This window comes from Falco cherrug, chromosome 6 (assembly GCF_023634085.1).
Source record: "Falco cherrug isolate bFalChe1 chromosome 6, bFalChe1.pri, whole genome shotgun sequence".
In the NCBI taxonomy this organism is placed as follows: domain Eukaryota; kingdom Metazoa; phylum Chordata; class Aves; order Falconiformes; family Falconidae; genus Falco; species Falco cherrug.
This window is the reverse complement of record NC_073702.1, coordinates 55,515,645-55,537,500: the sequence shown is the minus strand read 5'-3', so window position 1 is coordinate 55,537,500 and position 21,856 is coordinate 55,515,645. Positions and strand designations below refer to the sequence as shown.

At 37.1% G+C, this 21,856-nt stretch overlaps 1 protein-coding gene across 22 annotated transcripts in view; it reads right to left on the bottom strand.

Annotated features, from left to right (window-relative positions):
- EPB41L2 (erythrocyte membrane protein band 4.1 like 2) overlaps positions 1–21,856 on the bottom strand; it is a 123,760-nt gene that overhangs the window by 58,667 nt on the left and 43,237 nt on the right. For all 22 annotated transcript variants that reach the window (XM_055713387.1, XM_055713403.1, XM_055713392.1 and 19 more), the window contains exons 3-4: positions 13,945–14,426; positions 12,338–12,550 (exon numbers count right to left, since the gene is read on the bottom strand). In XM_055713387.1, coding sequence (XP_055569362.1) covers positions 12,338–12,550; positions 13,945–14,412 — 681 coding nt within the window. In that variant the 5' untranslated portion in view covers positions 14,413–14,426. The remainder of the gene's footprint in view (positions 1–12,337; positions 12,551–13,944; positions 14,427–21,856) is intronic.

The window sequence follows — 21,856 nt, the reverse complement described above, 5'->3', positions numbered from 1 at the left end:
CCCCACCTGCCTCACGAAAACCAGAGGCACAGGTAGATCACCCTACAAGATAAACAACTTACACCTTCTCGCAGAGATGTCAATTATCAGGAAAGAAGCAGGTCAAAATTGTGTTATTTGCTCTGTGATAAAAAATTAAAATTGCTTGTTGAAATTAAATCTCAAACATTCCAACAGTCTGCTCACTCAAGGTATTAAAACTCAACTGCCATTACATCTCATAAATGTTATACTATTGAATCACAAACCTAAGTAATTTTATCCTTTAATATGGTTCTGTCATTTCAAGTAAGCACAAAGATTCAGTCATTTACAATTTTTGGCAAATACCACTCAATACCTTGCGTCCTCACATACCTTGACAAGTCTCTCTGATACATTTACATGTTGTTACCCCATAAGTGAACTGAACTCTATTTAAAGCAATAAAAGGTAACTGAAAGTTTGTAACAGTTCACAGCTTGTGAAAGTTGTTCTAAGTCATGCTCTTCCAAAACTATTTAAATAGTTTCTTCCTCTTTCCTGCTCTCCAGGCATTCATACATTACTCTGAAGAGTCTGAGGCTATGTGGACATAATCTCTATGAGTATTTTTAAGGTTAAAATAAATTGAGTTAATTGCTCATGTTCTGTGTATGCACATATTGTGTACACATACCTCATCTTCTTTAGTATAATACTTCCCACACAATATTATTTTGTAATATATTTCAGAAGTTTCCTAGAGATAAGAAGCTTTGGACATTTTTACTTTAAAGCTATGGAATGCAGAAAATCAATCTATTTTGTTAATATGGAATCTCTGGACTTAAGGAACTTTATATATTTTGACTAAAAGTTAAAAGGGCTTAAATACAACATTTCAAAGAAGGTTATTTTGCTTCCTTACGAAACTTTCCAGGCTCCTGAAACATATACACACACACACACAAATTCGAAGAATGGCAAGTATCAAAGTTTAAAACACTACTCAAACTTGAAGTTTTTAATTCCTCAGAGCAAGTAGCCAAGATATAGAGTAATCATTTACAGACCACAAAGGCATATTTTATGAACTATCCAAGATACCAACGTAGATATGTCGATGGCAGAATTCACTACAGTTAATTCCTGGGAAAAACAAATCACTACAGTAAGATATTCAAATTACAATGGAGTAAGGCATATTTCATGTGGTAACAAGGCTTAGCTTCATTATGCTGACAGGTCATAGACTTTTCTGGGCAATAGCAGAGTACCTTAAATATATTTAACACTGGCATTCAGACAAGCATATTTGGAGAAGCTATACTCAGGAAAAAGACTAAACCAGATCCTTCAAATTTGCCTCTACAAAAGAGAAGTAACAAAAGTACAAAGATAGATGAGAATAAAACTGAAGGAAATCATTACAAAAGAAACTGAAATACTTGTTTCAACAGCTCTGTAGAAAAAAATTATTGACTTAAAAGTTCAAACTGGCAAGTTGACACCAGTCAGAACATCTATTAAGGCAAAATATAGAGTTCTAAGGGCAAAAGAACAGACAAATTACTCTCAGAGGTGATAAATTAATTTACAAAGTAACTTTCAAAAAAGAGAAATATCTGACTTGTGCTTTATGTTGAAAGCCAAACATCAACCATGCCAGGCATGCCCTGGGCAACAGGAAAGACATGCAAAAACAAGCCAGAAGAAATAATTCCATGGTCAAACAACACTATGTTGCTTAAAAAAAAAAAAAAGCTTAAAGTAATTACCAATATACAAAGCATCCAAGTGGCAAAGAAACAAAAAGGGTACAAATGTACCTGTACTCCTACAGCAACATTTGATGACAAATTCTGAACTATGAGAGAACAGCATCAAATCATAGTCAGTTGCAAAGATGTCTCTATATCACAATAAAAACATGCTGATTCACCATTAGTGAACTGGTGGTTGTTTTTTTTCCCCACAAACTATTTCATATATAAGCTTGCTATCTCAACTTGTTAAAGCTATTTTTCACTAACTGAGCATCTATCAGTTTTTATTCTGTGGCACTGACCAACAAACGACACAACATGTCAGAGAGAAGACACCCGCAGGAATTAACTTTCAGAAACATTTTGTCACAGAAACCAATTTCTGTTTACCCTGAAATATCTCTCAATGCATTCTGCATATCACATAAAAATATACTCTTTTTTTCAAAAAAGTGCTTTGACTCAATATAGTTTCTAAGATAATGTCTTGTTATGCAGAAGTTACATCAATTTGATTTTAACTAGACTTAAAATTGTAATAAATGCCAACTGTATTCATACAATACAGGCTAAGATTGCACATTTACCTAATCCATTCAGAAGCAACTGAAATAATTCCAGTAAGAACAAAGTGAATATCCATGCAAATTTTGTACTGATATAACTAAGTTTGTAATTGCATTGCAACTTGTGCTGGATTATCTATTTATTATTTTTTTTTGATAGTACACATATTCATCGGGTTTCCTTGTAAATATTTGTTCCCAAAATTCAACACCTTTATGAAGATTCTAGGAAGGGGGGTGCAATGTGATGTGTGTGGGAGAAGTGACAAGATATATCAAGTCCATTATGCAAAACCTACTTCTACCTTTTCAGTTGACAATAATATAGAATTAAACCTTAGTTACAGGGAATAGGGATAAGAAGCCCTAGAGCACTGCTATTTTTCCTGTATAAACAGAAAAAAGTTTTACATTGGTAAATGTAACCCTGCTTTACGCAGCCAACAAACATTTGCTAAAGATTATAATTTTCTCAATCTTGCCTTGAAAATTCTTTTTCCTCACTCCCTCAGTTAAAAACAAAGCCACTGCCACACACATAATCACACAGCTCTCAACTACCACGACAAGATCTTTGAGCAACATCAGGATTATTACAAAAACCAGTGTGTGGTAACCAGGACAGAAAACAGGTATCTCAACATAAACAAAGTGACCTCAGTTATAACACAATTACAGGACTTCACATATTCATTTAAATTAATCCCTCTACCTGTCTCAGCTTCATAATAAAGAATTCAAGTGCTTAAGAGTATAGCTGAACTCAATTTCCAGCATGTTAGGATATCTAGTTGTCACATGATAAATACTAAATTTATTAAAATGTTTAGTGAAGCATGGTGAGCCCAGTCCAGGCCAACTTCTATAGAGCTTTTCCTGCTTAGTCTAAATATCAAAGATACACTTTTAAAAACTAATGCCAGATGAACTTCTTTTGGTATAAACCAAATTAACCAAGAACTGAAGCCTCCTTTCCAATTATTTTATGTATTCCATGAAGGTTACTAGCATCTTATTGAAATGTCCACTTATTTTGAGTTTGAAGAAAAATCTTTCTATATCCAGTCAAATTTGTTTGAAAAATTAATCTAATTTACTTTGTACCAAACATGTCACTTTTCAAAATAAAGAACAAACCAGCTTCAACAGTTGTGGGGGAAGAAAAAAAAACTGTCTTTTGTAAAAGATGTTATATGAAACAAGGTTCAACTCTTTTTATATGCAAAATCCATGTTATAAAAAATAAAGTATATTGAAGTATTTCAAAGCACTGGAGCTGAAGAAATGTAGCCACAAATATGCCTAGAACTGAATTAAGATCACAAAGCAAAGAGGAATATAAGCAGGATAGAAATCTAACTACCACGTGGACAGCAGCTTAGAAAGCAGTTTCTGGTCTACTGAAATTGCATTTCTTCCTAAGCATACAGACTATTGTCAGTGGATATTCTGTTCTTTCAGGAAAACTGAAAAACAAGATGAACAGAAAAAAAATGGAAATTAAAGGAAAAAACCTGTCAGAACTGTGGCACAGGAAGACAGGTAGCCCCTGAATCTATACTAAGATTACTTTTTAAAATAAAGGAAAATAGAGGGAAATAAAAAGATAGGGATCAGAGCAAACAACTGGCCTAGAACATGGAATTCACAGAGCATTAACAAAAGAGCACTGCTGTTTTAGAAGCGGTTTAATAGGGATTGCTAGGGATATTATGCCTGAACTCATCTGTACTCCCAGACAGTGCAAAGTCTCCGAGTGTAGTCTTCCAATTGTACAAGTGTTGAACAAGCCTACCATTATTCTTCATTATTTAGAGATTTATCGTCTTGCTTAAAAAAAGCTGAAGAAAAACAGGCACTTGGACAGCAGTGATAAAACTGATGAGAATTTATGGAACTGCTTTTTCCTGCAAGTGAAAAAAATGTGAGAAGTGACCATCTTGCTAAGAGGACCACATATGAAACCATTAATTTTGAGAACCTAAGAAAACATAAAAAAAAGAAAAAAGTTCCCCTTCATACTTTAAACTAAAAAAAAAAGAAAAATATTTTATAAAGAATTATGTTGTTTCTCCATTTACACTTTCTCAGTAAACCCCAAATTATTACAACGGTATGTTTTCAAAGTAAAAACTGTAGAACACAGCTAAGTATTGCTGTCACAAGGATTAATATTTCACCAAGTGCCCAGGTCAGAATCATCATTTCATCTCAGTGATATGCCACACCACAACAGGTAATAGGTGCTAATCCTCCAACATAACAGAGACTCAATTCACCAAGACTAGGTATGGGAAGAACGGTTACCAGACTAGCTCATTCATTAGACAGCTCCTTGAAAATGTTGAGATGGTAGCATCAATGAGGGATCATTGCAATGTCTTTGGAGGCAGTTTGCATATAGGCACTGCAATTGTTATTAGTCAACTTCATGGATTTACAGCTATGCCATTGGTTTTATTCCTTTAATAAAAACTGTATGTTCATACTATCCATCCTACCATCAGTTTTTAGAGAATCATAGAATCATTTAGGTGGAAGATGACCTTTGAGATCATCAAGTCCAACCATTAACCCAGGACTGCCAAGTCCACATCTAAACCATGCCCCTAAAAGAAGCATCTACTAGTTTTTTGAACACTGCCAGGGATGGTGATTCCACCACCCCCATGGGCAGCCCATTCAAATGTTTGACAACACTTTCCACAAGGAAATTTCTCCTAATATCCAATCTAGACCTCCCCTGGCACAACTTGAAGCAGTTTCCTCTTGTCCTGTCACTTGTTATCTGGGAGAAGAGACCTACTCTCATCTGCTACGACCTTTCAGGTAGCTGTAGAAAGCAGTAAGATACACCCCGAGCCTCCTTTTCTCCAGACCAAACAGCCCCAGTTTCTCAGCTGCTCTTCATAAGACTTGCTCTCCAGACCCTTCACCAGCTTTGTTGCCCTTCTCTGGACACGCTCCAGCACCTCAATGTCTGTCTTGCAAAACTGAACACAGTGTTTGAGGTGTGGCCCCACTAGTCCCAAGCACAAGGGGACAAACACTTCCCTTGTCCTGCTGATCACACTGTTTCTGATACAAGCCAAGATGCTGTTGGCCTTGGCCACCTGGGCATGCTGCTGGCTCATGTTCAGACAGCTGTCAACCAGCACCCCCAGGTCTTTTTCCACTGAGCAGCTTTCCAGCCTGTAGCATGCAAAGCTGCTTTCCTCGAGCCTGTAGCATTGCATGGGGTTGTTGTGACCCAAGTGTAGGACCTGGCATTTATTTTAATTGACAGAGTATGTGTGTAATGTTCATTATATAGTCTAAATTAAATTATTAACACAGCTAACATGTTTAGAGTAATTCCTGGATTACACTCCTCCAAGGGTGAAATATATAGCAATAATTATGTAAATTAGCTGATGTTTGAAAGGACCTCTAGCGGTCACCTAGTCTACCACCCCTGCTCACAACAGGTTGAGTCAAGGCCTTGTTTAGTCAGATTTTGAATATTTCAAAGGGTGGTGACTCCACAATCTATCTAGACAATCTGTTCTGGTGTTTGATCCACCCTCAATGGATATACCCTCACACTGATGTTTCAGTGGAGTTCCCTGTATTTCAGTTTGGGCTCATCTCATTCTATCACTGAGCACCACTGAAAAGAGCCTGGCTCCATCTTCTTTACTTACGCCCCAGGCAAGTATTTGTACACAGTGCTATAATGTCCCTAAGCCGCCTCCTCTCCAGGCTGAACACCTCCACCTGTCAGTCCCTCCTCCTACATCAGGCACTTGAGACCTTTAATGAATATTGTAGTCCTTTGCTGGACTCTCTCCAGTACTTGGCAGCTGAGAACTTGACCCAGCACTCTAACTACTGAGCAGAGGGGAAGGACCATCTCTCTCGAACTGCTGCCAACATCCTACTGCAGGCCAGGTAGCTGTTGTCCTCCTTTGCTGCAAGGGCCCACTGCTGGTTCATGGTCCCCTTGTCCATTAGGACACCCCACCCCACCCCAGTTCTTTCCATGCAAAGCTGCTTTCCAGCTAACCACTCCAGCCTGTATTTCTCTTTGTGAAACTTCATGAGATTCTTGTCTGCCCAACTGTCCAGGTCCCTCTGACGTATCAGCCACTCTTCCCAGTTTCATCATCTACAAAATTGCTGAGGATGCACTTTGTGCCATCATCCAGGTTGATTGCCTTGGCATGAATGCCTTTAGTATAGCATTAGTGACCAGCCTCCAGCTACACTTCAGGCTGCTGAATGTAGCAGTTGAGCCAGTTTCTGGTCCACATCACTGTCCGCTTACCTAGCCTATACATCACCAGTTGTCTAGAACAACCACGGGAAAACATCAAAAGCCTTGCTAAAGCTGAGATTACATCCACAGCTTGCCACTTATCCAGAGAGCCGGTCACCACATTACAGAAGGTACAGCTTCCCCTTTGTGAATCCATGCTGACTACTCCCCAAACACCTTGTCCTGAAGAAGTTTAGGAAGGATTATTTGTACTATAACCTTCCCAAGGATTGAGGTGAGGCAGATCAAGCTGACATTTCTCACATCTTCCTCTTGAAAACAGGAATTACATATTCCCCCATCCCTACCCGCCCCCACCCCCCCCCACGCCACCCCCCCCAATCCCAGGAACTTCCCCTGACTTCTGGGACCTTTCAAAGATGATCAAGAACAGCCTTGCAGTAATACCAGCCAGCTCATTTAACGCTCATCAGTGCATCCCAAAAGGTCCCATGGGACTTGCATCTCTAGTTAACATGACCCTCCCTTCTTCCATTAATTTCCAAATTCCATCTTCAGGCTTTTGCCATTCACTGATAAGATGATTAAGTTGGAAAAATAAACTTTTTCTGACTAAAACAGCTTATGGACTAAGAACAGTGCACCAATACTTTTTTTTTTTTTTTTTTTTTTTTTTTTTTTTTTTTTTTTTGCAGAAACAGGGCATTACTATCCAAAATTATCTATTAAGTTTCTACTGAATCTAAGGTATATAAGGGTATATAATATCTTAATTCAAAAATATGAAGTCCACTTATATTACAATTACACCAGTGTTACAAATTAATTGTATAGTATTGTATGCACTAATTGGACATAAAAGTTTCAGTATTTAGTTACTGTTGAGAATTTGATCAGCTTATACTAACTACAGCATTGACCTGCATGATGACACTGAAGCTACTGCATCATAGCTTTATCTCCTTTTATGCTATTGCCAGATATTGTCTTTATGTGGACACATGAAATAGGAATGAACAATTACAATATTTTAACACACAATAAGTTGCTGCGTCATATTTTGTTTTCTTTCACGCTCCTTTTAAGTTATGTGCATACAAATCAATGCAATTCTACAACAAAAAAGGAAAGTTATTGTAAACTCAAACAGAAACAACCCCAAGAAACAATGTATTATCTCAGATTTTATTACTGATTTATCATGAATGTTTAAGGAGGCAATTAGAAAGAGACAGGGTTCTACCAAAAGCTGTCTGTAAAATAACAGTAATGAAAACAAGTTATTTTTTATTTTTACTTCCTTATTGGCAAGTATATATATTTAAAGAAGTCTCTAATGTAAATAAAATATAATGATGTTGGACTACTGTGCAGAGTAAAATCTAGAAGCAGCATCAGGAATGTCTCAACCATGGAAATTCCTCCAAATGAAAACCCAATTTACTAGAAAGTCAACCAAGGTAAACTGTGCTTTGCAAGTTGTGCTTAGACTGCAGATTCTTTGTTTATTTCCTTTTTAAATCTTGTATAATTTCTGTTACTTTGTAAAGCAGAAATAAGCCAACATTTACTCAAACACTAAAGGAAGACTGAAGAAAAGGCCAGTGTCAGAAACTGATGTACTAGGATCCACTGCAGTGAGCACAAACTGAAATTTCAGTTATCAGTTGAAGCAGCCTTCTGAGGCTTAATATTTTGGTACAGTAGTAAAGCATAAAAAGGTCTACCTGTATTGAAGAACATTAATTAATTTAGAAAATTGCAGTCAGCAGTGCTTATGTCCTATGAATGATTCAAATGAACATATAAAACAGATTGATTCTATTCCACTTTGTCCCCCTCCTTAATTTTTGTTCTTCTGTTCTTACAGCAAACTCTTGCTTATTTCAAATAATTAGAAAGCATATTTCCTGCCAAACAACTTAACTCAATCATAATAGACTTAAAGTACTGCAGAATAGAATTTTTCAGTGGCAAATACAAGATGGTATCTTTTTAAATCTGTAGAAAGCCACAAATTCATTTTAAGTCTTATTTTTGGATGACAAAAAAGCCCAGGAAGATAAAATTCATATAGCCTTCAATTAATACAGATACCATTCATATTTAAACATCCTGATTTTTGTGAAAAATCAAAAAAGAACTCCAGGGTTACTACACTGTTTATGTTTTGGTTTAATTGTGTCTAATTTTTTGTTTATATATATTTTCTATATATATTTCTCCATACATACTGATGCATGATACAATAATATATAAATAAAAATACTTTTCAAGAACTTTTAGGTGACAAAATTCCTGCAACTTTAGACAGTGATTATGCACAGCCCTATGCAATGTGCTCTGGAGAGCAATTATTTTGTAGTATATTTTCCATGTTCTTGTTTTGTTTATTCTGATAAATCTTTTTCTTCTGTAAACACAGCATAAAAAGTAAGCAGATTTAACTAATATTAACAAAGGTTTCACTATTGCTTTTTGCAGTTGACTTAATTTACAGTGAAGTGGTCTACATCTGACATCATTGGGGAAAGATCCCTGTAGGACTAAAATATTGTAAAGAAACATACACTGAAATTGTTCAGTTTTAACATCAAAAATAGGAATTATTTAGCAAATGGAGGCTTCAGAAAGCTAGTATTACTAACCACTATAAATCACAAACTTTAGAAATTCCAGAAAACTGCAACAAAACATTCCCAAGGAGTATGTCATATTGGTAACAAATACAAATTTCTTAGCTGATAGGAAGAGTTTTATTAAGAGAACAGGTTCGAAGCAAGCTGCACTACTCATGCATAAAGAAAGACTTAAATTGTGATGGAACTTCTCAAAGTCTAAAGAACAGGTAGGGTTTTTTTACTTTTCTCTAACTATTAGTTCTGCAAGACATTGAAGAACAAGTGAGCAGTATACATCCAGTATTATATTACAGTACACAACAAGACTTATGCATAATAAGCAATTAAACTACTAGGAAGTCTAACGCAATTCACAATCAAATGGTGGAGGGACTGACTGACACACTGGAAAATGAAAGAACACAAGAGAAGACAAAGAAGCCTGCACTACCGCATGATTTGTAGTGTGTGTACTATGCCAAAATCAAACAATTTGCATTAGACAAAAATAGGAATATTTTCAAAAATCAGATGGGTCTAGGAAATGCTGTAACATTGTCACTGTTCTGTCCTGAGGATATATCTAGATGTCTAGGTTTAGAAAAGGTGCAAATTTTAACCACTCTTCATAACTCAGTCTAGGCATCACAGCTAATCAGTTAATTACATCACATAAAATGTACTTTCACAAGTGTAGTCCAGAACAACTGTTTTTCCCCCATTCCAAACAAACGGGTATTCTAGGGCCAAGCTTAAGACAGAAATGTAAGAGAGTTGACTTTAGTGATGAAACCTATCACCTTTATAACAAATATTAATTCTCCACATAACTACCAATGCATTGTGGTTCTAATACTCAAAGGTCTACTTGCTGTGGGTGTCCTACTAGCTATCATTAGGTATCAGCAGAACATGCTGAATCATATCATGTTGCCTGGCCACATCTTTAGCTTATGGGACCCATAAATGACAATTGTGATATTCTGAACTAGCAGCTTATATGGCTATAGAAACTTCTCATTAACTTACAGCCATCTCGTATGACTAGAATAGCAATGAGACAAATTTCATGAAAAGGAATGACTATGACTGGAAGCCACAAGTAGAAGTGAAGCATCAGAAAGCCAAATAGACTTAATCAGCTGTTTAATTTACTGGATTCCTTTTTTCACAGAAGTTTACAAATAATTGAACACAGGGATTTCTAGGATTAGAAGGCAGCTGTGCAAGGGAACCAAGAACTTTCAAAAATATCACCTGCACAACCTTTGCAATACAAAGCTAAAGTCTTCAGGTACTATGAACACAGTTGCCAAGTGTTTACAAAGTTTATTGGAATTACAAAATAGAACTAAGCAAATTTTAATGTGTGTTACAACTGACTGGCTAGAAGTATGGTTTCCAAATATAAACTGTTCTACAAGGAACACTGTCTTCTTTCCAAGGGGACACCATATCCCAGTATTAAATAAATGAGCTTATTTATGCGGTATCCATCAATCCAGCATGAAATAGGGAGTTTCTAGTTAAAAAAATTCCCAACCCTTCAGAAAGTGTGCCTAAAGAAGTCATGCAGTTTATAATGGTGTTGCATCTTCTACTGGCAAAAGTGATTGCAATTGAACTTTCCAATAGAGAACAGCCTCTCACACTTCTGTACTGAAGTGACGGGTATCTTTTGGGAGACAGTACTAGCTTGAAGCAATCTGCTGATAAGATCTACTTACAACCTTACTCATATAAAAACTCTCATAATAAATCAAACCAAAGGTTATTTCACTGAAATTAAGACTTGGAATGCAACTTTTTTCACCCCCTTTCATGTAATTACATGTTTCATAATTCAATCTTGATCTACAACATTAAGCAACCACTATTTGACTTCAAACTTGGACACTATGGTCAGACTGAAAGAGTGTGTGTGTATGTATACGGAAAGGATATTAAAGCCAGAAAAACCAAGTAGCTATTTCCCATTTAGCTCACAATCTCTATTTCTGTTAGTGATCTTAAGTCAGACTTAACAGACAAATATACACAATATTTAACCCAGCAATTTATAGTTGTAAACAAGCAATCCATGCAACCATGAAAATTTGGAACTAGAACTTAACTTTAAATACAAATAAGTATTTTATACCTGCACCAAATTTTTTCTTTGAAGCAAACTTTTTTTAAACTTTAGTTCTCCAGCTGAGATAACTTAAAAAACCAATAACTTAATGAACTCAAGACAACTTCATTAGTACATGTGACACTACCTTCAAGAAAACCTTAATCTTTTTTTTTGCAGGGGGGTGGGGAGAATCAAGTTTGAGCTGTCAAACAATCACCATTGAAAGGATTTGTATACTGCATTTTACCTTATTTGCTAGTGTACCTCAGAGAACATTTTTAAAGATAAACTGATAAGGTCTTAACATTCCATTTTAAAACTCCATCTTTAACTGGCCCCTAATGATATTGTCCTGGTTCCAGCTGGGATAGAGTTCTTTTTTTTCCTGGTAGCCAGTACAGTGCTGTGGTCTGGATTTAGGATGAGAGTAACATTGATAACAAACTGATGTTCTAGTTGTTGCCAAGCAGTGCTTACATTAATCAAGGACTCTTCAGCTTCTCATACCACCCTACGAGTGAGGAGGCCGGGGGGGCACACAAGAAGCTGGGAAGAGACACAGCAAGGACAGTTACCCAAACTGGCCAAAGGGATATTCCACACCATATGATGTCATGCTCAGTATATAAACTAGGGGGAAAGCTGGCCAGGGGCTGCTGCTTGGGAACAGCTGGGCATCAGTCAGTGGGTGGTGAGCAACTGCATTGTACATCACTTGTTTTGTATATTCTAATATTTTAGTAGTAGTAGTAGTAATATGTTCCTTTCCCTTTCTGTTCTGTTAAACTGTCTTTACTTCAGTCTATGCATTTTACTTTTTCTTCCTATTCTCTCCCCTATCCCACTGGGGCACAGGGAGTAAACAAGCAGCTGTATGGCGTTTAGCTGCCTGCTGGGTTAAACCATGACAGATAGGAATGTGAATGTAACATTGTAACGAGCTCACTAGATATAGAAAAATTTATTTGTTAACCTCTCAGTGCAATGAAAACAAATTTTCTTTCTCTCCATAGAAAAAAAGCTCTTTATACAGAGACTTGATGCCTTACCTCTAGGTCACAGGTGTATTCCGTGCCATCAAGAAGCATCACTTTACACTGCACAGTTTTAATTTTCTTGGGAGACTTCTGAGGAATGATTTCTGTTTTAATTTCAGCTGTTTGCACTTCTTTTGTCTCCCTTTTTTCTTTTTCTTCTTGTGTTTCTTCCTTTCCTGTTGCAACTTTCTCTACTTCCATTTCTTTACCATCTTCTTTGGCAGGCTATATAAAATACAGTTAAACAATGATAAAAACTCAGCGAGATGAATGCTTTTAACTTGTTCATTTCTTTTATAAGCTACTAATAAATAAGACATTAAGTTATGTATATTACATGCACATTCATTAAAGTCATGCACAATAAAGAAGCACAATAACCAGTGTAAGCATTAAGATCTTCCTTTAGGGACCAGATATTTTTGCTTTTAAACCACAAAAGTTACTTTTCTTTTTTCTCCTTTCCTTGAAATGAGATAATTTTTGAATGTTTTATTGGCTTTTTTTTTTTTTCCCCTAACAGAAACAAATTTAACAAGAAGCTCCAGGAATTATACAAAACTAAAAAAACAGTGTTTACAAAAGTCAAGTTATAAAGAATCACAGAACAGTTGAGATTGGAAGGGATCTCTAGAGATCATCTAGTCCAATGCCCCTAGGGCCCCTCTAGGGCCACCTACACCAGCTTGCCCAGGAATATATGTCCAGTTGGGTTTTTAATATCTTCACAGATGGGACTCCACAACCTCTCTGGGCAACCTGTTTCAATGTTTGACCCACCATCACAGTACAATCTTTTATTTGTGATTTGAGATGAAATTTCATATTTTTAATTTGTGCTCATTGCCTTTTGTCATTTAACTGTATGACACTGAGAAGCATCTGGCTCCTTTTCATTCTCTCCCTTCAGGTATTTATATACATTGATTAGATTCCACTTAACCTTTCTCTTCTCCAGGCTGAACAGCACCAACTCTCTTCACCCTTCCTTATATGAAAGATTCTCCACACCCTTAATCAGCTTCCCCATGCTAGATTGTGAGACTTGAGTGTTAAGAAGTGATATGTAACTTTTCAAAAAGCAAGACCAGAGCACTGCTGAAGGTGCCTTGGAACTTAGCACCAGCCTCCTGGAATGAATCAATAAGGACCATGACCGCAAGCATGGTTTCTAGAGAAAGGATAACAAATGTTGAGATTGTAAGGACTCAGAGATAATCCATTTGTTATTTGTTGTGGTTAAGTCACTAAGGAGGTATTCGTGCAATCCAATGACTTCAGAGTCAAAGCTGACTTAAGAAGCTTCTACTCTTATCCCTGCTCATTTCTAGCATGATACAGTTCAATGTTCCTTTGAACTATGCCAAAGTGTGAGATTACACTAAAATTAGACATCTAAAACGACCGGCACAAAAAATGGTCTGCCACAAGAGCAGGAACCTTTAAACCCAGCTATGCTACTTGTAACTATATCAACTCAACTGTACAAGAGGCCAGAAAGTAGCTGTCATTTTTCCCCCCTATATGATCCTAACAAAGTCTTAACATGAACTACATAAATCTTGAATCAGGTCTCATTAAAATGACTCCAAAGCATCTATTAGCCTTCTCACACATACCTGTGTTTCAGGACTAGGAACAGAGTGTTTTTCTTTGTCATCTGCTTTAGCATTACGCTGATTTTCAGCCCCTGCTTCTTCTAAGCTCTTTTTTGGCTGAGCCACACCCTCTGGTGTTTGGCATTCACTTTCTTCAACTACTTGTTCTTCCTCTGTGGTCCTTTTCTTGGTCTCATCTTTGGGCTCTGCCAAGGTGTATGATTTTTGTTTCTTAAGCCAGGGGGGAAGGAAACGAGAAATACCCTTGCTTTCAGGTGAAGCTTTTTCCTTCTTCTGGCTACTTGGACTACTTTGGCTAGTTGGTGCTGGGGCAGAGGAAGAATCTTGAGCTTCTTCAGAGGATGCTTCCCTGGACTTCTGATTTTCTGGAGTCTCTGATGCTTCTTCAGGCTTGTCCTTGCCTTTGTCTGGTCCCAGCTGCTCAGAATCTTTCTTTACTTCAGTCTCTGAGCCAACTTCAGTTGTCATTGTCACAACTTACACTAAAAGAAGCAACAATAAAAATAGTTTTGTTGTGTAGTATCGCTACTTTTATTGACTCTCACATTATTTGCAGTAATAATCTACAAGTTTCTAAATTAAATTTGTTGGGGTTAAAAAACCAGTTATTTTAAAATTCTCAGCTCACAAGTAAAATCAGTAAACCAAAACTTAGTGCTCTGCAGATAAAGATTTTTCAAAAACACTACGCCCTAGGGAGATAAATTTTTATCAAGAAAGAAACTATTGGTAGATCTAAGTGTGCTCACTGAAATTAATTTTTCTTATCATAAGCTACTCCTAATGTTATTGGTCAAGATTATTTCATGAGTAACTTCAGTTCTTTTTCTACTGGGCTCCTTGGTTGACTCACAAGCTTAAATTTCAGAAGAGCATGCACTTAGTTAAATTGGTAGATACAACCCCCTTACTATTCAGTGACACTTACCAATATAATACCAGTTTTATACAGAAAGTCTTTTTAAAATCAAGAAAGAGTGCATGCTTCTAGTTGTTCCTTTTTACATTAAGAAACACCATTCTTGCCTTAAAAGAGACTCAGGTGAAATATCTGTACTCTTACACTTTATATAACTCTTCCATCCTCCTTATCAACCATATCTTTTCAGCAAAGAAGCAACCAGTAGGCTTACAGTTGTTAGTACCAGAAGACGACACTGATTTTTAGATGGGAAGTCACAGCTTTAGTATTTAAATTCTAGTTTATAGTCTAATCTGTTGCATTTAAAGTTAAGAGTATTTTCACAATTCCCTTATCTCAGTCCACAGTGAGCCAGTAATGGGGATGGAGGAAAATGAAAGAGCAAGCTTACCAAAGAATAGGAAAAAAGAATGGTGAGCATGACGCCGAGTAGAAAAAAAAAATAATTATAAATTGTACTGTTGAAATTAATAATAACACTAGGAAGCATACATTTTTAGTTTTTTAAAAAGTAAGATTGGGTTCTTAATCACAAGTTCACACCAATCAACAAAACCATATATAACTCTCAGCACTTCTACCTGCTCTTGCTTCAGTGAAATTAAAGACAAATCATAATACTACAACAACAAGGTATGCAATAACAATCTTTAATCTTAACATTATTGTTATTTCTTGAAAAAAATAACTAGAATAAACAAATTTTGTTAGCTGTGCCACACTAGATTTTGCTGCACTACTCTGCAAATGTAACATAATTATTTTTTCTGATTTATTGAAGTGAGCCAACAAAAGTAAGCACAACAGGCTCCAACAAAGTTTAAAATGGTTAGATGCCATTAGAAGTCACTGGTATTTATTTACAGCCTTCTTAGAACAATTAGTTTTAAACTGATAGTGTGTCTGGCCTAAAGGTTAGTAGGTTAGTTACTATCACATTTAGAGCTTTAAAACATTGGGCCCTCTCCATTAAAATTGATTGTCATCAGTGTCTGCCATTAGAGTCAGTAGGCTATTAGTTCAGGACTCCTGCTGAACTCAACAGCTTCTGCGCCCACCCCTGCCCAAAAAAGTATCAAGGAGAAGCTTATCTAGTTCAGGCTTGATGCAGTTAGCTTGCACAACACTTAAACAGCACTTGACACCAACTGGAAACTAGTGTATATCACAAGGCGGCAGCAATGCCTTGCCTCCAGGTTTCCAAAGCACATTCATAAGTAGTCAGAAATTAAGTTAAACTAAGTCATTCCCAAGGAGAAAAAGAAGTAGGGGGAGTGGGGGTGGGGGGGGCACTAATTGATGTTCAAATATACGAGAAGCCCTTCCAGTAAAAGAAGTTGACAGTATTGAGCCAAAGGAAACAAACTTGATAGTTATCTTAAGAAGCTTAGACATAGGAGCCTTGAATTATCTACAGGCAATTTCATATTAAGCAAGCATCTTGAGATCAAAAGTAACTACATGTTGTAGGTGTTTCTTTGTTACTTCAAACTTCACTATCTAAACCAAAACATTCACCAATGGGACAATTAAAGGAAAAGCTGGTATCTTTACTGCTATACTAGAGACTATTGAATACACTTCAAGCTTCAATATTACTGTTATGTAGCCATTTATTTCACTTTTATGAAATCCTTCAAGTTTTAATACTATTAATAAAGCTATTTAAGATAGAATATTAATATTTCTATAATTATTATTTACCTCAGAGGTAATAGGCCCCTGAAAGGCAGGTTTCTATTTGACTAGCTGTTGACATTAAAATATTTGCTATTTAAAGCCACATATTAGTGTGCTAGTTTTAAAGCTGCTACTAGTCAAATTACATTTTGCTATCACCTTCATATCTTACACAGAATTGCTGCTGTTCTTACCTAATTGTAGGTATGAAACTTATACATTTATTAGGATTATTATCAAAATGAACAGTATATATAAACCCAAAAACAGCTTTCCTCAAGAGAAAAGTCCAAACTTCTGCTAATATGAGAATACCAATGCACTCTGCTTAATAAAGTAAAAATGCAGGTTTCATTATTAACAGATGGTGGTGATTTTTGCTCATGCATCTTTAAGAATGAACTAATTTCTTCTCTGAAAGTAGCTAAGAAATTTTAGAGGACTTGATAAACAAATCTTCAAAGCAGCTACAGGAAAAGGAAAATCACTATATTTCCTGCATGCTTTTTTTACTTTTCAAAATATGCAGAAATGCATGCAATACATGTACACACTAACTAAAATCATTATATACCACTCTCAAAATTAAGATAATATTTTTCTTATACAGTCAAATAGGAGGAACCTACAGAAAATTCCTTAGAACTGAGCAAAATAGATTACCCTCTAAGCATGTTCTTATGATACTGTTCTAACAATAAAAGGAACTGAGGATACCAAGTTACACATCTTAACTGACTAAATTTAGGCAGGATAGCAGTGGGTGGTACAAACTTGCTCAGTGTGAAATAAGAGAGGTTCTGCATCTCCAGGAGTACAGTTTTTCATAATCAAAGTTATAGTTAAAAGGAGAATTTGGCTTTATACTGCAGAAGAAAGGGAAACTTGTTACAGCCCCTGTCTGAATAGATCTGTCCATGTTCATTTAATGCCCTCAGCAGGAGATGATTCCTTTCATGAGCTCAATTTCCTATAAGCTTGTAACTTCAGTGCATTTTCGGCAGGGGGGGGGGGAAGTGGAATAGAGGGGGAAAACCACAAAACAAAACCCACCTCTTAGCTAAGCCTACAGATTTCTTTATATTCCCAGTAGTCTTTGAATGAGCTGTTGAGAGGTGGATGAATTTACTGAACAAGGGCATTGACAAAGAGCATAAGGGATAGATAGCCTTCCCAAAGTATCTACCTTCTCTACCACATGAGCCTAATACATTTCTTTTTTCTGAAGCTTCATTTTGGCACAAGAATTAGGCACCCCTTGAGAAAGAGAAAGTCAGGTCTACCTGCCCCCTTCCCTGCACTCCCTTCCCTTGTTTTCAGTATTTCAATGCTCTGTCAGATCCCCCAGTGCTGTAGTTCACAGGAAAAACAGATGTACTGGGGGACAAAACACCAGAGTTCTGCAATCAAAGTCTACTGCTGCACATTGTAAAGTCTCTGATGTTACCTTCATTACAGCCAAGCAGATAAGTAGCCAGGTTACCTGGAAATGGCTTTTTCCTGATCCCCTTCTGCACTGACAGGGAAGACCTTGCACTGACAGGAGGACCTGCTCAGTCCTGCATCTTAACAGTCAAGGTGTCAGAAAGAAAAAGAAATAAGAAGCAGACAGCATTTGTCTCAAAGTGAAACTGGGAAGAAATAAACCAAATCAGGTTGAAAATTTACATTTCTAAACTTTTAGCTGCATCTTTTCTTCCCCTCCTGTCTCCAAGTAAACTCTCATTTGCTCGCACTACATAGCATAAGCACACTATGTATTTTTGCCCCTTTAAGTTTTGTTTTAAGCTCTGTAACAGCTGCAGCAGGATAGGGTTCTTCTTATGTCTCTTCTTTCATATTGCAAGGTAACATTACATCTATATTTCATTTTGAAATGAGAAAGGTCAATAGGAGTAAGAACCTTGCAGCAAGAATAGATAACAGAGAGGGAGATGCTCAAATGGAAGGATTACCAAGGTCTGAGCAAAGAAAAAAAAAATCTTGCTAGATTTTGCAGTTGGCTTAAACCCATGCACATTAAACTACCACTGATAACATCTGTATCTTTTGTAATCCTGCTGAAAACTTGTCTCATTCAGATTCAATGTGTACCCAATCTGCAGGGACAAAGGTGGGGGCAGAAAGGCAGCAAGTATTGAAAACAACCTTGCAATTTCTGAAGAGGAATTAAATTTGTTAAAACAGGTCCCACTTACAAGGAGAGGATGTCTTGCCCTAATCCTAATTCTACCAACTTCTCCAAGCAAGGGTGCTGGCCAGGAAGCAACTGAAGACAACAGGTATTCTCTAGCCCCTCCATTCACCCCTTCTCCCTTTTTATTTCACTGAGGGGAAACTAATGGTGGCCAGAGTTCACACCTGAAAGCAGGGCAGAACACTGTATTCTTTCCTAACCACTCTCTTCTCAAATAAAGATTTGTAAGTTGGTTAATACCTTACTTCCAGCTCCTAGCATAAATTCTTGAAATGTAGTTGTCTGCCAAGAGGAATTCCTGCCACCATAGAGCATGAAGTCAATTAACAAAAAAAAAACAACAACAAGAAAAAGTGGCTCAAAGATCAACGACAACATTACAACATTGAACTAATACCATAGAACGCTTTTCACTGAAATTCACTGCCATCTTAATTCACTGTTTCTGTTATGGTGTTTCTTATTCATCAGCACAGATTAACAATTCAAAAATCACAGAATCATAGAATCATTTCGGTTGGAAATTACCTTTGAGCTCAAGTCAAACCATTAGCCCAGGACTGCCAAGTCCACATCTAAACCATATCACCAAGAGATGTTTTTTTTGAACAATTCCAGGGATGGTGACTCCACCACCATGCCTCTGGGCAGCCTGTTCCAATGTTTGACAACACTTTCCATAAGGAAATTTCTCCTAATATCCAATCTAGACCTCCCCTGGCACAACTTGAAGCAGTTTCCTCTTGTCCTGTCACTTGTTATCTGGGAGAAGAGACCTACTCTCATCTGCTACGACCTTTCAGGTAGCTGTAGAAAGCAGTAAGATACACCCCGAGCCTCCTTTTCTCCAGACCAAACAGCCCCAGTTCCCTCAGCTGCTCCTCATAAGACTTGCTCTCCAGACCCTTCACCAGCTTTGTTGCCCTTCTCTGGACACGCTCCAGCACCTCAATGTCTTTCTTGCAGTGAGGGCCCCAAAACTGAACACAGTATTCAAGGTGAGGCTTCACCAGTGCTGGGTAGAGGGGGACAATCCCTTCAATCATCCTGCTGGCCACACTGTTTCTGATACAGGCCACAATGCTGTTGGCCTTTTGGCCACCTGGGCATGCAGCTGACTGCCAGCCAGCACCCCCAGGTCCTTTCCCACCAGGCAGCTTTCCAGCCACTCTTCTTACTCTACACTCAACCCCTGTAGCGCTGCGTGGGGTTGTTACAAACCGAGTGCAGGACCTGGCACTTCTTGTTGAACCTCACACAGCTGGCCTCAGCCCATCGGTCCAGCCTGTCCAGATCCCTCTGCAGAGCCTTCCTGCCCTCCAGCAGATCAACACTCCCACCCAACTTGGTGTCATTTGGAAATTTACTGAGGGTGCACTCAATCCCCTTGTCCAGACTGTTGGTACAGATATTAAATAGAACTGGCCCCAGCACTGAGCCCTGGGGAACACCACTTGTGACCGGCCACCAGCTGGATGTAACTCCATTTGCTACCACTCTTTGGGCCTGGCCATCCAGCCAGCTTTTAACGCAGCGTAGATCCTTCTTCTATATATTTCTGGATGTCATGTTACTAATTTCCTTAGTACATAAAATTAGGAAAAGGCAGTCCTAAACTTGGGGTTTTTTTTTCAGTTTGTCACTGAAATTCATAGCAAACTGAAGAAATCAGAGTCGGTTTAATAGTTTTATCTCTACCAGTCTACCAGGATTCACAGAGAAACTATCCTGTTGTAGAAGCAAAACCATAAAATAAAATAAAAAAATTACAACTCAGTTCACTAAAAGCCAACATGGGTGTCTATGCAAGTCATGCAATTTTCTGGATCATAAAAAAAAAATCATTAAAATTATTACAATTCATAAAAATTAACTAATTTCACACTTGCAGTTCCAAATATTAATGCTCACATAGGCTACACATAAAACTAGAAAAGGAAAGCAAAGAAAATTTATGTCTAAAAAATATACATGAAAACCTGAAACAAGCTCGTGTGTATGTCAACTGCTTATTTGGGAGTTATTTTTGTTTTGTTTTAAAGGAACTGTTTTATGTCTTGTCATACTGATTTGAAGCACAGCAGAAGGCTGCTCTGCATTTCACAGTTGATTAGGGCAGGTCATTTAAGAACAACATGCTTGCTGGTTTCGACACATAAAATTTGTTGACATAAAAAGCATAAAGAAGTTAAATTCTAGTTGGAACAGTCATTCAAATTTTACATAGTGTAAAGGGGTCTTGTTTAACTAGTAGGTAATACCTGAGGAACCTGGTACACCAAGGGTTTTTTTAAAAGCATAAATCAATTATTTTCTGTAGAATAATATAAATTATATTCCAAATCAGTACTAACGAAGAAACCCCCAAACTTTCTTTTACATTTCTGTTAAAGCTTGCATTTTATCATTGGCATGTAAGCAAGTAAACTCACGGCATAACATGGTTCTGTACAGTATTATTTTGCTGCAGGAGCCAATATAACCTGAACACATGCTATTAGCAGATGAAAGAAAAAGTAAATCTGATTTCACCTTTTAGTCATTATTTAGGTGGATTACTACAAAGACATGGAGCTCTCTGAATGCAAAGGAATAAATTAACAACTAAAGAATACAGTTTTCAACTTTGAGATCCTTAAGGAAGCAAAAACATCTGTAAAATTGGCTTAGTTACATCAATCTGCAACATTTACATTGTATGGCTTCCAACAAAATACTGATCTGCAGTCAAACTAACTCAAAGCACCAGTTCTCCCATAGGAACCTGCATCCTTTTCCATATTTATACATACACAGGACTGTATATACACACAAACAGACATACTTTTGAATCTCATAGTTTGGATTAAGTTCATTGTTAAGCACACTCGTGAAAAAAAACAGATGAGACTAAAGTCAAAGATCAACAGTTTAGCACATTACTGAACATGTTTTAAAAAGTTACAGCATAGAATCCCCAGGAAAACATATTTTGTATGTATGAAATCTAATCACCTGTTTTCAAACGAGTAAGAGGACCCCTAGCAATTGAACCCAAACCTAAGTATTTACACACTGAATGCAACCAGGACTGTTTCAGTTTTCTCTTTTTCTGATCACTGTGCACAAAAATC